Source organism: Pan paniscus, chromosome 10, assembly GCF_029289425.2.
Source record: "Pan paniscus chromosome 10, NHGRI_mPanPan1-v2.0_pri, whole genome shotgun sequence".
Taxonomy (NCBI): Eukaryota; Metazoa; Chordata; class Mammalia; order Primates; family Hominidae; genus Pan; species Pan paniscus.
Genome location: NC_073259.2, coordinates 138,898,905 through 138,914,261, shown reverse-complemented (window position 1 = coordinate 138,914,261; position 15,357 = coordinate 138,898,905). Strand labels below are relative to the sequence as shown.

The 15,357-nt window shown below is 48.1% G+C and overlaps 1 protein-coding gene across 4 annotated transcripts in view; it reads left to right on the top strand.

Moving 5' to 3' along the window:
• The first annotated feature begins 3,553 nt into the window (after nt 1-3,553).
• The window catches only part of STX2 (syntaxin 2), a 49,494-nt gene continuing 37,690 nt past the window's right edge, over nt 3,554-15,357 (top strand). For all 4 annotated transcript variants that reach the window (XM_034934856.3, XM_034934855.3, XM_034934854.3 and 1 more), the window contains exon 1: nt 3,554-3,745. In XM_034934856.3, coding sequence (XP_034790747.1) covers nt 3,716-3,745 — 30 coding nt within the window. In that variant the 5' untranslated portion in view covers nt 3,554-3,715. The remainder of the gene's footprint in view (nt 3,746-15,357) is intronic.

Here is a 15,357-nt window from a genome sequence, read left to right as displayed (position 1 = left end):
TTTATTTATTTTTTAGAAACAGGGTCTTGCTCTGTGGACCCGGCTGGAGAGCAGTTGCATGATCACAGCTTACTGCAGCCTCCAACTCCTGGGCTCAAGCAATCCTCCCACCTCAGCCTCCATGTAGATTTCATTCAATTTTAGTGTTTGGCTGTTATGATGGTGTTTTGAACCCACTGTTGTGATCTGGTTGATGTTTTGACCCCAAAAACACCTTGACTGCATATGTATGTATGTAATATGAACAAAAATGATAAATTACACATTATTATTTATCAGGGGAAATTCAGCCAGATATTGGGCAAAATTCATCCCCAATATTTCACGTAGGTTATTTTCTATTTTCCCTAAGTGTTGGCCGGTCTGAGAAATAAAGGGACAGAGTACAAAAGAGAGAAATTTTAAAGCTGGGTGTCTGGGGGAGACATCACATGTCGGCAGGTTACGTGATGCCCCCTGAGCCATAAAACCAGCAAGTTTTTATAAGCGATTTTCAAAAGAGGAGGGAGTGTACAAATAGGGTGTGGGTCACAGAGATCACATGCTTCACAAGGTAATAGAATATCACAAGGTAAATGGAGGCAGGGTGAGATCACAGGACCACAGGACCGGGGTGAAATTAGAATTGCTAATGAAGTTTTGGGCACACATTGTCATTGATAACATCTTATCAGGAGACAGGGTTTGAGAGCAGACAACTGGTCTGACCAAAATTTATTAGGCGGGAATTTCCTCGTCCTAATAAGCCTGGGAGGGCTACAGGAGACTGGGGCTTATTTCATCCCTACAGCTGCGACCTGTATATACATATAGCTTGTATGTACTATATGTGTGTATATAACATGTATACACTATATGTGTGTGTATAGTATGTATACACTATATATTTATAGTGCATGTGTGTATGTGTATATATATATATTTTTAGACAGGGTCTCACTCTGTTGCCCAGGCTGGAGTGCAGTGGCACAGTCACAGCTCACTTCAGCCTTAACCTCCTGGGCTCAAGCAATCCTCCTGCCTCAGCCTCCTGAGTAGTCTACAGGCACATGCCACCATGCCCAGCCACCCCCAAAGCGGCCATTTTAGAGGCCTACCCTCAGGGATGCTTTCTCTTTCTCAGGGATGTTCCTTGCTGAGAAAAAGAATTCAGCAATATTTCTCCCATTTGCTTTTGAAAGAAGAGAAATATGGCTCTGTTCCGCCCGGCTCACCGGCAGTCAGAGTTTAAGGTTATCTCTCTTGTTCCCTGAACATTGCTGTTATCCTGTTCTTTTTCCGAGGTGCCCAGATTTCATATTGTTCAAACACACATGCTCTACAAACAATTTGTGCAGTTAACGAAATCATCACAGGGTCCTGAGGCGACATACATCCTCCTCAGCTTACGAAGATGATGGGATTAAGAGATTAAAGACAGGCCTAGGAAATCACAAGGGTATTGACTGGGGAAGTGATAAGTGTCCATGAAATCTTCACAATTTATGTTTAGAGATTGCAGTAAAGACAGGCGTAAGAAATTATAAAAGTATTAATTTGGGGAACTAATAAATGTCCATGAAATCTTCATAATTTATGTTCTTCTGCCATGGCTTCGGCCAGTCCCTCCATTCAGGGTCCCTGAATTCCCACAACGATTATTCACAACTTCATTTTTTTTCTCTGGCAGGATAAGGAAAGTTTTGAGGTTGGGCATGGCGGGCTCATGCCTGTGGTCCCTGTCCTTTTGGAGGCTGAGGTGGGAGGATTACTTGAGCCCAGGAGTTCAAGGCGGCAGTGGACTATGACCATGCCACTGCACTCCAGTCTGGGAGACAGAATAAGACTCTGTCTCAAACAAACAAACAAACAAACAAACAGTTTTGGTTGCCAATTCAACACCATCCAGCTGCTGCCAATATTATCATATGTTTTTGAAAAATCCATTGGGAGAGAGGGAGAAACGAGGGAGGGCCCAGTATTTACCAGAGAGGGAGAATTAAAATGGTGGTGGCAGAGGCAAGAAGGCCGAAAGAAAAGCGCTTGCCTGTTGCGGGGTCCAGGAGGCATTCTGGTGGGGAAGTTCAGGATATGGAGAGAAAAAACATATCTTTTTTTTTTTTTTGGTGACGGAGTCTCGCTTTACTGTCCAGGCTGGAGTGCAGTGGTGCGATCTTGGCTCACTGCAAGCTCCACCTCCTGGGTTCAAGCAATTTGCATGCATCAGCCTCCTGAGTAGCTGGGATTACAGGTGCCCGCCACCACACTCACCTGGACAACTGGCCGTCAAGACCTTCCATCGGGTAACAGAACCACATCACACCTAGAACCAAGTCCAAAACGTCCTGTTTTTTAATGTGTAGCCTGTTGCTCTCAAGCAGATTTCTTAGCGCTGCCTTCTGGTCAGACCAAAGCCACCTCCTCCAGGAGGCAGTAAAGACGTTAACCTTGTTTAAAAACAAGTCTGGCCTTGCCTTCTGCTCCTGGAAGGCAATCTTTGTTTGCCTGGGAGTCTTTGGCTAGCCAGAGAGTAACAGTGTGATTTATGGTGGGGGCTTAGGGTTACATGGATATCACTTAACCAAGAGGCTGAGATCAACCATGAAAGCAATCAAACAATCAATCAATCATGCACATGCAATGGAGCCCAGTAAACGTTCTGCACACTGTGGCTCAAGTGAGCTTCCCTGGCTGGCAGTACTTCGTGTGTAAGGCCACACATCAGTGCAGGGCTAGTAATGAGGCCTGACTACACAGGGAGAGGACCACGGGAGGACCTTGAAGCTCCACGCTGTAATCCCCAGACTCCCCCTCTGCCCTTCTTCCTTGGCTGATGTTAATCCGTATCATTTTCCTGCTAAGAAACCATAGTTGTGAGTACAGTAGTTTTTAGTGTATTCTGTGATTCCTTCTAGCAAATTATGGAACTTGAAGGTGGTTTTGGAAACCGCCAGAATTTGCCGTTGGTGTCAGAGGTGATAATGGTCTTGGGGACTGTTCCCCCAACCTGTGTAGTTCACCTAAGCTCCTGCACCTTCATGACGACCTCTCTGCCAGTTCCGTGCCCATGCCCTTACTTTCTTTTCTCATCTATCATTTATTTGTCTGTGTCTGTATTGCCTGTTTCTCCTGCCAGAATGGCATCCCAGGGCTGGGCCTGCGGACGCTCTTCCCGTTACCGCCCCCTGCCGTGTTATGCTCCGTAAGCATCATGTGTGGTACACGATCTCTTCTCCTTCATTCACACCCGAGGCTGCGCGTGGACCCTGAAAGAGAAGGTTCGGCATATGTATTACCCAAAGCTGCACCTAGCACATTCCGGGAGCTTTGCTCTTTTGTCACTATTCGTTGAATGCTCTATATTTTGATAAATAAAACAATGAGTGTGAAAGCATAAAAGCAGATCAAGGGACAAACAGCACGCGTAGCGGAACTGCCAGCCTGGGGCTCGGCCGGACCCCGCCCCTCCCCGCCTAGGCCCCGCCCCCAGGCCCCGCCCCTCCGGGCTCCCGCTGGAAAGCGCTGCCGCCGTGTGGGTGGGTGCGGGGCGCGGCGCGGGCCGGGCATGCGCAGAGCGCGCGGGGCGCGGTTGCCGTGGCAGCGCCGGCTCCAGGGAGGGCTGCTGGCGCCGGGCCGGGACCGCGGGGCCTGAGGCGGAGACCGGAGAGCCCCCGGCCCGGCCGGAGGCAGCTCGGGACAGGCTTGAGCGGCGGGGCGCGCTGCCCGGCCGGCGGGGATGCGGGACCGGCTGCCAGACCTGACGGCGGTGAGCGGCAGCCGCGGGTAGCGGTTCAGGCCCGGCCGGGGCGGCGTCTGGAGGGCGGGCGGGGGCTCGGGGCGTCTTGGGCGGGGCTCCGGGTGGGTCCCCAGGGCGGGGATCTCCGGCGTTCTGGGGCGGGGGCTGCGGGCAGGGTCTCAGGGAGTCCTGAGCGGGGACTGCTGGTGGGGTCCCCAGGGCGGGGGTCCCGGGAGTCCTAGGGTGGGGGCTCCGGGCGGGGTCCCCAGGACGAGGGTCTCGGGGAGTCCTAGGGTGGGGCTCCGGGCGGGGTCCCCAGGGCTTCCTGGGCGGAGTCCTCAGGGCGGGTTGGGGCAGGAGGAGGGAGCGGGGAAGGTCCCGGCCTCGACCCCCTCTTCGAGCGTGGCTCCCTGTCCGTCACTCCGCTTGGCGGATTGTATCTGGCGCTTACCCAGCCGGAGCCCACTGGCCTAACTGTGGTCCGCCCCGCGGGGTCCCCGCAGCTGGCGTCAGCCCCGGGGAGCAGGCCGGGTCCTCTTGGTCGCTGCTTTATCCCTGGGGCTTCACAAAGGACTGTGCACCAAGCGGGAGGCAACAGATGGGTGTGAAATGTGGGCACCTTAGAGTGCTGGGTGCTTGGGGTGGGGCGAGCGCGAACAACAGCTCGTGTCTGATCTCCCAGTAGTTTGCTTTGGAAACTGGGACCGTGTGTTGACTCTGAACGCACCTTATGCGCCCAGCAGCCGGGCACACAGCAAGTTACTGTTTACTTTAGCAAGGGAAAAGCAGGTCACTAAAAATTTTGGAAGGATTTCGATGCATTCTACACGTGTAAAGGTGACAGGACTGTGCATGGTGCAGTGACAGCGGAATGATAGTGATGGTCGTGCACTTTCCAAGCTTGTCTAACCCAGGACGGCTTAGGCCAGCAGAAGTAGTTATGACTTTTTCCCTTTACAATACAGGTACTAATTCATGCTACGTGTGTGCACAGATAGAGCCTCTGGTCTCTAAATTGTTGGCAGCCTCAGAACAGGGGTGCTAAGGCCCACAGCCCTACGACACCCACTGCATGTAATGAATTATTCTCTCTCCTCTGCTGCTAGAATGGAGCTGTTATGTACCCCCGAGTGGGAGAATAGAGAAAAGAGCCACTGAAATCATTATCTGTGTTCTGTGGTTCAGATGAGGAGCTCTGGTTGAGAAAGGCAATGATTTCATCCTTAGGATCATGGAAATGATGCTTTATATTCATTCCAAGGAAGTTTCTTCACGGTGATTTTTCCTTTTTTATTAATGGACAAATATTCCCTGTGTTCCGCAGATCAATATCATCTTAAACACAGCAAATTATAGTTGTGTTGTCTTGCCCGATGGATTATCTTTCAGTGCCGTGTAGTAGGAGCTCAGGTATTTATTTAATGAAGAAAAGCCGTGGCTCACGCCTGTAATCCCAGCAGTCTGGGAGATCAGGGTGGGGGCATCACTTGAGCCCAGGTATTGGAGACCAGCTTGGGCAACACAGGGAGACTCTGTTTCTCGAAAAAAATTAAAAAATTAGCAGGAGGCCAGTCGCAGTGGCTCATGCCTGTAATCCCAGCACTTTGGGAGGCCGAGTTGGGTGGACCACTTGAGGTCAGGAGTTGGAGACTAGCCTGGCCAACATGGCAAAACCCCGTTTCTACTAAAATAGCCGGATGTCATGGCGCACACCTGTAGTCCCAACTACTCTGGAGGCTGCGGCAGGAGCATCGCTTGAACCCAGGAGGCGGAGGTTGCAGAAAGCCGAGATTGTGCCACTGTACTCCAGTCTGGGCAACAGAAAGAGACTCTGTTTCAGAAAAACCAACAAAACAAAGCACGCACAAAAAAACTATCCAGGTGTGACTCGCACCTGTAGTCCTTGGTACTCAGGAGGCTAAGCTAGGAGGATTCCTTGAGCCCAGGAGATAGAGGCTGCAGCGAGCCATGATTGTGCCATGCCACTGCACTCCCGCCTGGGTGACAGAGTGAGACATTGTCTCAAAAAAAAAAAAAAAAAAAGCTCAATGTCATTGAACGTGAGAGCTGTGACTATTTTGGCAAAATACAGCCAAATTTATATGTTGGGGAATCGTGAGAAAGTACCTTTTCTTGGCTTGAATAGCAAAAAGCAAATAAGGCAATTATTTGTCACTCAGTTTCTATATATCCAAACCCTTCCTGAAACAGTAGAACATGTCAATCCGTTTTGTTCTAGAACGGCAGAGCTAGAAGTCAGCTCATCTACTTCAATACCATCCTGCTTTAGACACAGCCACTGAGCAGTCAGAGAGTATATCCGTGGAAGTTTCCACTCATGGAGTTTCTCATCTTGGGCAAATAATTTTTAAATCTCTCAAAACTTTTTCTTGTACGTGAAATGGGGACAGTGGTATCTCTCTTGTCCACCTCATAGAGGGAGTTATGAAGCATAAAATTATCTAATGTGTGAAGCTCTGGGAGAAGGTGGGAGGGAGCAAGTGCTATGTAATTATAAGTGTGATTAATGTTTACCAGATTTTTTGTTTTTAGGGAGTTATAAAAAGCAGCCTTCTGGCTGGGCACAGTGGCTTTCACTTGTAGTCCCAGCACTTTGGGAGGCTGAGGCGGGCAGATCATTTGAGCTCAAGAGTTCAAGACCAGCCTGGGCAACATGGCAAAACCCTGTCTTTACAAAAAACATACAAAAACTCAGCCAGGTGTAGTGGTGCATGCCTGTGGTTCCAGCTACTCAGGAGGCTGAGGTGGGAAGATTGCTTGAGTCCAGGAGGCGGAGATTGCAGTGAGCCAAGATTTTGCCACTGCCCTCCAGCCTGGGCAACAGACAGATTGAGACCCTGTCTCAAAAAAAGAGAAAAGAACAACCTTCTCCCTAGTATAAAATAGTAAGTTAAAACTGAATTTGAAGTTTAATAACTTTTAATATTTAAAAACCCATCTTAAAGTTACCAGATACAAGTTTAATTCCCCTCCCCCGCCCCGCCCCAGGAAATGTGTCCTTTCCCAGTAGTTCTTAGAGTAGTTGAATGTGTACTCACAACCGTGCTTGTAAATGGCTGGTGTTTTTTTCTAGGTAAAGTTGAATATTTTGTTGGTTAAAATGCCTCATCAACAATGTCCGATTAACAAAGTATTTGTGATGCTTCCACGAAGTTTCTTTTCTTAGCTGCTGATGCTTGTTCCTGTGAAGAACGTGCCTCTGACAGTTACGTGGAAAGGGCTTAAAGAGTAATCTGCTCAATACAATCTGTACTGACAGATGTAGTTTCTAACCAGTGATGCTGTTTTTGAGCAACCAGTCATTTGGGCATAGAAAGTGCGTGACTTGGTCCAGATCTCTGACACTCTCAATCCAGAAAGATATTTCTGATTTACAGAAAGTAAAAGACTCGCCCATCCAGCAGGTACTTGAATGTCAGGCCTCTAGCAGATCATGTGCTGGGTGCAGAGAGACACAGCAGTGAACTGAGCGTGGGTGCGGATGCATGCAGCCTGGGAAGGAAGAGTGACCGAGGTGTAATGAAATTCACTGTAGGACGTAAGCAAAATGGAATAGCTATTCTATAAGATAACCACCCCAAACGTATTTTGATTACTTTTTAAAAAAAGTTTATGAACATTGATGTATTTATATTTGATACATATATATGATATATCTATTTATTATAGTGAAGAATAGAGAAACCACACATTTCATCTGTGGGAATTGTTTGCGTGATAATAAACAATAAATACACAGTAGCTGTGTGGTGTTCTTAGTAGACCTAAAAGAAATGAGAACGTTATTTTTCATCCTGGTTTCAAGGTGATGAATTGCAAATCTCTTTTTTTTTTCTTTGAGACAGGATCTCACTGTGTCGCCCAGGCTGGAGTGCAGGGGCACGATCATTACTCATTGCACCCTTGACCTCCCAGGCGCAAGCCCTCCTCCCGCCTCAGCTTCCTGAGTAGCTAGGACCACAGGCGCGTGCCGCTGCACCCAGCAAACTTCTGTATTTTTTGTAGAGATGGGGTTGCGCTGTGTTGCCCAGGCTGGTCTTCAACTCTTGAGCTCAAGCAATCTGCCCACCTTAGGCTCCCAAAGTGCTGGGATTTCAGGCGTGAGCCACCGTGCCCGGCCTGCAAATATAATTTCTTAAAGGGCGGAAAACACTGCTCAGATATTTTTAAAAGTTATTTTTTGACAGCTCATGTTTGCCCATGTAGTGCAGAATGTTGTGTAGTGAAGATGCAGGTTCCAATTCATAAAATAAGAAGATTAAAAAACTTCACTGGAACTTAAAATACTAAGAGTTTAATATATGAACATAATTTTATATATGCATATATTTATAGTTTAGAATGTCATAACTTATGCAATCCTGCCAAATTTTTATATTTTGTGTGTTCTCATACAAACAGTTCCTACAGTTGGAGTCTATAGTTTCTCTATTCTTAATTATAATAGGTTTACTCATTTGTATATCTAAACATGTCCTTTAGTTTGAAGAGCAAAATCTATATGTTTTTACAGATTAATCACTTCTTGTTTTTAACTTGAGGTCTATTCTGAATTTAAGGAGCAGCAACTCTAAGAAATAACTGATCCATAGAAGAGCTCCCTAGGAGCCCAGATCTATCGCCTTGTGGTGGCAGGATTTGCTCCTGCCTCCGGACTGATACGCCCCCTCCTCCCTGCCCTTGCAGGTGCTGCTCCCTTTGTCTGAACCACTGGACTTCTCCCTCTGCGCCTTCTCTCTTGCCTTGTACTTTTTTTTTTTTTTTTTTTTTTTTGAGACAGAGTGTCGCTTTCTTGCCCAGGGTGGAGTGCAATGGTGCAATCTCAGTTCACTGCATCCTCCGCCTCTAGGGTTCAAGGAATTCTCCCGCCTCAGCCTCCCATGACACCCAGCTGATTTTTGTATTTTTAGTAGAAGTGGAGTTTCACCACATTGGCCAGGCTGGTCTCGAACTCCCGACCTCAGGTGATCCACCCGCCTCGGCCTCCCAAAGTGCTGGGATTACAGGCGTGAGCCACCACATGTAGCCTCGCACCTTTTTTAGTCTCAGGTTAGGCATCACCGGGAAGCCTTCCTGCCTCCCTTTCCTCGCGTGTTCCCACAGATGGCCCATCTTGTCTTGGGGCATTCTGGACACAGATGCAGTCCTGTTTTTTCCTGCACCCTTCCCCCAGTGCTTCAGCCTTTTCAGGACAGATGCATACTGTCATTTTTGCTCTGAAGCCTCAGTATTCTGCATGGTGCCTGATCCAGAGCACCTGCCAGGTATTTATTGAATCAGTGTGTTTCCATTTGAAAATGCCCATGGTAAGAAAAATGTAGATGCCACTGGAATCTGTTGTCTTCAAGGCCTTTTGGTTAAAAGGGACAGAAACCCATCAGCTAAAGCAGAAAAGGGAGATTTATTAAAAGGCAGAATGGGCTGGGTGGGGTGGCTCACGCCTGTAATCCCACTACTTTGGGAGTCCAAGGTGGAAGGATCACTTGAGGTCAGGAGTTCCAGATCAGCCTGGCCAACAGGGGGAAACCTCGTCTCTACTAAAGATGCAAAAATTAATTGGGGGTGGTGGTAGGTGCCTGTAATCTCTGCTATTTGGGAAGCTGAGGTGAGAGAATAGCTGGAACCTGGGAAGTGGAGGTTGCAGTAAGCCAAGATCCTGCCGCTGCACTCTAGCCTGGCTAACAGAGTGAGAATCCATCTCAAAAAAAAAAAAAAAAATTGAGGGCACGTAGTACCATCGGCCCTCATGAGGGATGGAGTTAGGACGGAGCGAGCCACTGAGGTCCTTCCCGTCCTTGTGTCGTGGCCGTTTTGTGTTCGCGGGGTCTTAGTCTGTGTGTGTGTCTCTGTTTCCGTTTGTTGACGTTTGTCATTTGTGTGTACTTTCCCACTCTCCTCCCCCTTGTCTGTGTCTGCCCTTCTCTTGCTCTTCATTCATTCATTCACTCGTTTGTTGACCTGGTCGTCACTGACTGGCGGCTGGGTGCCAGGCACTGCTGTGGGCAGGATGCCTGGGTTGTGAAAAGACAGAAGTCCTTGCTCTTGTGGAACCTGCAGCTGGGAGATAGACAGCAGCTGAGCAGATGAATCAAGTGTCTTTCGCAGTCCTTGCTGTGAAGGAATAAGCAGGGCGAGGGTGTGGGTGTGGCTGCCTTGGCCGGGTGGGTCAGGGGGCCACCCCGTGAGCTGAGCTGTGGATAAGAAAGCGGCTGTGGACAGGGCTGGGGGAGGGTGCCCTGGGCAGAAGGCACAGCAAGTCCAGAGGCCCAGAGTTGGGAACGAGGTCATGCAAGGGACAGAAAGATGCTGTCGGTAGTGAGTGGATGGTCAGCAGTGGGCGGAGGTGAGATGTGAGTGAGCTGAGGAGGTTGGCTGGAGCGAGATCCTGAGGGTTTCTCTTCGTCTCCACGGCCTGGTGTAAGGGGCTGCCCCTGCCCCCAAGTTTAAATGCTCTCTAGTTCACGCTCTCTAGGCTTCATCATGTCAGTTCTGATCCTCATTCCTGGGGCGAGATCATGCGGTGGGCCCTTGGTAGCTCAAGATTAGCCTGGCAGTGTCTCATGTCCACGTGCCATGCTGGGGGCATCCAATTTATTGCAAGTGCTTTGGAGAGCAGTTTGGCATTGTTTAGTGAAGCTGAAGACGCTTAAACCCCATGGCTCGGTGGTCCTCTGTCTGCATGTGTGTGTATGTTCCAGAAAACCATCCTGACATGCATGTGCAGCCTTGTAACTGTGGTTCGTTATATTGTTGGTAATGGAAAAATATTAGGCACGATAGGAGCCTGGATGGCTACCTCATGGCTGTTTATATAATGGAGTGTACGCAGCAGTAAGATGAATGTATGAGGTTGAACCATATGGTGTGGTTTCACCTAACACTAGAGCAATATATGCTGAGTGGAGAAATCTGAATGTATAGCTGAGAGGAAAAAAAAAATGATTAAATTGCAGAGGCAGGCCGGGTGTAGTCGCTCATGCCTGTAATACCAGCACGTGGGGAGACCAAGGTGGGAGGATTGGTTGGGCCCAGAAGTTCAAGGCCAGCCTGGGCCACATGGCCAGACCTCATCTCTAAAAAAATATGTGTGCCTGTAGTCCCAGTTACTCAGGAGGCTGAGGCGAAGGGATCACCTGAGCCCAGGAGGTTGAAGCTGTTGTGAACTGTGATCACGCTACTGCACTCCAGCCTGGGTGACAGAGCAAGACCCTGATTCCAAAAAAAAAAAAAAAAAAAAAAAAATTGCAGAAGCGTAATACTATTTACATAAAGTCTAAATGCCTGTTAAAAAGTATTTATATAATAATAATGGAAACAAGTGTTAGTAAAAATACAAAAAAATAAAAAAGTATAACATTTTATTATAGGTATAAAAGTGTAATTCACCATACAAAATATGAGAAAGTAGGTTACGTTTAGCACCATATTTACAAACTGGCCCAGAGTCAGCATTTACATATTTATTTATTTGTTTTTTGAGACAAAGTCCCTCTCTATCGCCAGGCTGGAGTGGCACCATCACTGCTCACTACAGCCTCAATCTCCTGGGCTCAAGGGATCCTCACAAGTGTGAGCCACCACGCCTGGCTAATTTTTGTATTTTTTGTACCAAAAATGGGGTATCACCATGTTGCCCAGGCTGGTCTCAAACTCTGGAGCTTAAGTGATCCTCCCAGTTAAGCCTCCCAAAGTGCTGGGATTACAGGCATGAGCTGCCGCACCCGGCCAGCTTTTACCTATGTTTAATTACAAGTATTCTTTTCTTTTTTTACCCAAGTGATTTAATTGTGAAAAGTAAGTCAAAGTATTCTAGCAACAAAGTACTAAAACCACTGTGTATATGTCAAGGTTTATAATATATTTGCCCACAATTATTATTTGTATGGAAGGTCCTTAGCATGTGTGTGTGAACAACAGGCAGAAGAAAGCCAGGATTCTGTCCAGCTTTGGATTCTGCCATTTGTGGTAGTTCAGCTTCTATTGAATTATAAATGATGATCATTCCAATGGCAAATTACTCTTCTCTGTTAAATAGTCTCTAAACCAGGAAGCTACCTGCTACCTGTTCCTGACAATAGTATTCACACAGGGAGAGTTGTGATTTTACTGTAATGCTACTTTTAAGGAGACTTCTGTTAACATTTAACCGAAATGGAATGTTGATATTTAAATGTTTATCCTGTACTTCGACACTTGGGAAATCAAGTATGTCATATAGAGAGTATTCCCTGGCTTTTAGTAAATGTTTGCCACAAGCAGTTTGGTTATTTACAATAAATACCCTCTCATAATCATGGCTGTTGTACAGCTGTTGCACTATCTCAGCCTGAAAGACTGAACATGGGCATTCATTGAAGACAAGAATAATGTAGCTTAGGGATAAAGCCAAAAAGATTGCTTTGGTCATTTTGTTTTGTTTTGTTTTTTTGAATGGAAAAGCAAAGACAGTATTATTGGGTCTGTTTCCTGTTATCTAATCAGTTTTGAGACTTCCAGGTAGAAATAAGACATATAAGTCAAGGCTTAAGAATAAGAAATAAGACAATAGAGGAAACATATTCCAGTCATGTGGATCTTTCCTGGTCTACAGGGAGAGAAACAAATTGTTTACCAGCAAGCGAATGACTTGGAACAAAAATCCGCCCGTGCCGTGGGTTCAGAGTGGAGGAGGATTGACGCCACGCCACTGTGGGGGGTGCATCGCGCAGCATGGGACGGTCACCATGGGAAAGCAGCTTGCTTTCACAGGGAAGCGTGGCGCTGGGGAGCATTGAGATGGGTGCAGCCTCTTTCCTGGAGCTGCAGGTGCAGCCTCCACAGTAGCATCTGCCTCATGGGATTTGCCTCACGATGGTCTTGTGGTGTTGGGGGTAGGAAGTAGTGGGAAGTGGTGGGTGTCCACCTGAAACAAGACAGGCTGTGGCTTGACCATTGTTGAGCCTGGGTGATGGCGACACTGAGGGCTCACCATAGTATTCCTTCTACTTTTGTATATGTTTACAGTTTCCCAAACAAACAAAAATGAGTGAGTTTGAATCTAGAACCTAAAGTTCCTGGCAGAGCAGGGAGGTGTGAGATGCCCTGAGAGCCATGTGGCACCTCCAGGGTGGGGTGAAGCACTTTTATGGCCCGGGGCTCAGGGCCACAAGGGCCGTCTGCAGCTCACTTTCAGCTCTCCACCCCTCCTCCCCTCCCCCTCCATGGGTATTTGGGTGAATGCACAGTCAGTCAATGACTTAAAGCGGTGATGCTTCACTCCATCATTCCTGGCCCTGCGCCTCTGAGACCGCACAGCTGAGAAGACAAGGCAGATAGCCATAGGGAAGCAGTGAGACCCCGTGCCCAGCTAGTGGGATTTAGTGCCCAAGTGAGCACTTGGAGACAGGGAGGGAGCAGGCTGTGGGCCTGAGAGGCGGGGCTGGCACGCACAGGGGAGTAGATCCTCTTTCTAAGAGAGGGGGTCCCCCGCAAGGGGAGTCTGTGGGACCTGGCCACCAGGCCTGGCCTGCATGGCTGGTGGGGCTCCGCCGCACAGCTCCTCCCCGCATCCCATCTTCCCCCAGGGTAGAGTGTGCTTGTTAGAGCAGGGTGTGTGGAATCACAGTCACAGGCCGTTTTCTGCTCTGCCGTCCCTGCGAGTGATCCCTGCACTGTGTTTCAGCCTCCTCACTGGCAACATGGGGACCATAAAATTAATGAGAACATGTGTGTAGAGTCTTTCAAATTGCCAACTCTTGTGAGCTGGAAGTAAAGGACGGCTCTTACTCTTTTTAAGAGGGTCAACATGGTAATAGTACAGTTGTTAAGATGGGAAGTTTTGTAAAGTCAGACCTGGCGTCAGCTACTGGTTCGGCACCGCTTAGCTCTGAGACCATAACCATTGAGCATGTGTTCTACTCTGAAATAGCGATGCCAGCACCTGCCTCATGGTGGGGACTAGGGGGTGTGGTACCAGGAAGATTGACAGATAACGCACCTGGTCTGACTTCTGCAGACCCTGGGCACCGGCACTCAATATCCTTCAGCCATTCTGTTTTGGTTTTTAGAGTGGTGTGGGATCCTGGAGAAGAGTGTTAAACTATGTGGGTCTGTCTTAATGTTAGTTTCTGCTGCTTGTCGGTTGATTGCCATTTTGTCTTTTCTTTTCTTTTTTTTTTTTTTTGAGACAGAGTCTTGCTCTGTCGCCCAGGCTGGAGTGCAGTGGCGCGATCTCGGCTCACTGCAAGCTCCACCTCCTGGGTTCATGCCATTCTCCTGCCTCAGCCTCCCGAGTAGCTGGGACTACAGGTGCCCACTACCGTGCCCGGCTAATTTTTTTTGTATTTTTAGTAGAGACAGGGTTTCACCATGTTAGCCAGGATGGTCTCAATCTCCTGATCTCGTGATCCACCCGCCTCGGCCTCCCAAAGTTCTGGGATTACAGGTGTGAGCCACCGCGCCCGGCCCATTTTGTCTTGAAGTGCTGCTTTGCTTAGAATTATGAGTGTACAGGCTGGGCGAAGTGGCTCATGCCTGTAATCCCAGCAATTTGGGAGGGTGAGGCGGGCGGATTGCATGAGCTCAGGAGTTCGAAACCAGCCTGGCCAACATGGTGAAATCCTGTCTCTACTAAAAATACAAAAAAAAAAGAAAAAAAAAAGCCAGGTGTGGTGGCAGGTGCATGTAATCCTAGCTATTCAGGAGGTTGGGGCACAAGCATTACTTGAACCCGGAAGGCGGAGGTTGCAGTGAGCCGAGATCCTGCCACTGCACACTCCACACTCCAGCCTGGGAGACAGAGTGAGACTTTGTTTCCAAAAAAAAAGAGTAGGGACTAGAAATAATTTTATTAATAAAAGCCTTTATTGGTTTATATATTAATATTACCCATGAAAGTAGTGTTACCTTATAAAACACTGATAAATATCTTATCCTTAGGGTCTTCTGATGGAGATGGGACAATGCTATCTCTATTTCATGGACAAGAGGCAGAGACTGAGACAAGCTAATGGGCTGCTGGGGAGGAGGCTGGAGCCCAGGTCTTCAGCTCCTGATCAATGGTTGTTCTTCTGGGTGGTGCTGGGGTTTCTTTTGTTTCGTTTTGTTTTCAGAGACAGGGTCACTGCAGCCCCAACCTGCCAGGTTCAGGTAGTCCTCCCACCTCAGCCTCCTAAGTAGCCGGGACCACAGGCATGGGCCACTAGGCCCAGCTAATTTTTTGTAGAGACAGGGTTTCACCATGTTGCCCAGGCTGGTCTTGAATTCCTGGACTTAAGCATTCTGCCCCCCTCAGCCTCCTAAAGTGCTGGGATTACAGGCGTGAGCCACTGCGGCTGGCCAGTGTTTTTAGTGTTTATGGAAAATATGCAACACAAGCAGTTTCACTTCTTGAGGGTAAAACTGGCCTGTGTTATATTGACTTACATAGTGAGAACTAAATGATTCTAAGCAGCTTAGTTCTGAGAAAGCCACCCCTTGTTTCTCTCCAGGTCTTCCACCTTCTGGCTGCTTCAGCCAGGATCTGTTGTGTTGAAAATGTTGCGGAGTTCAGTTGGAGTAGATAGTGGTGGCTGCTAGTCTGTTACAATTTGGTGCTGTAGTGAGTTGAGATCTTGTGGGTATTGAACTGTTTTTGTATTTCA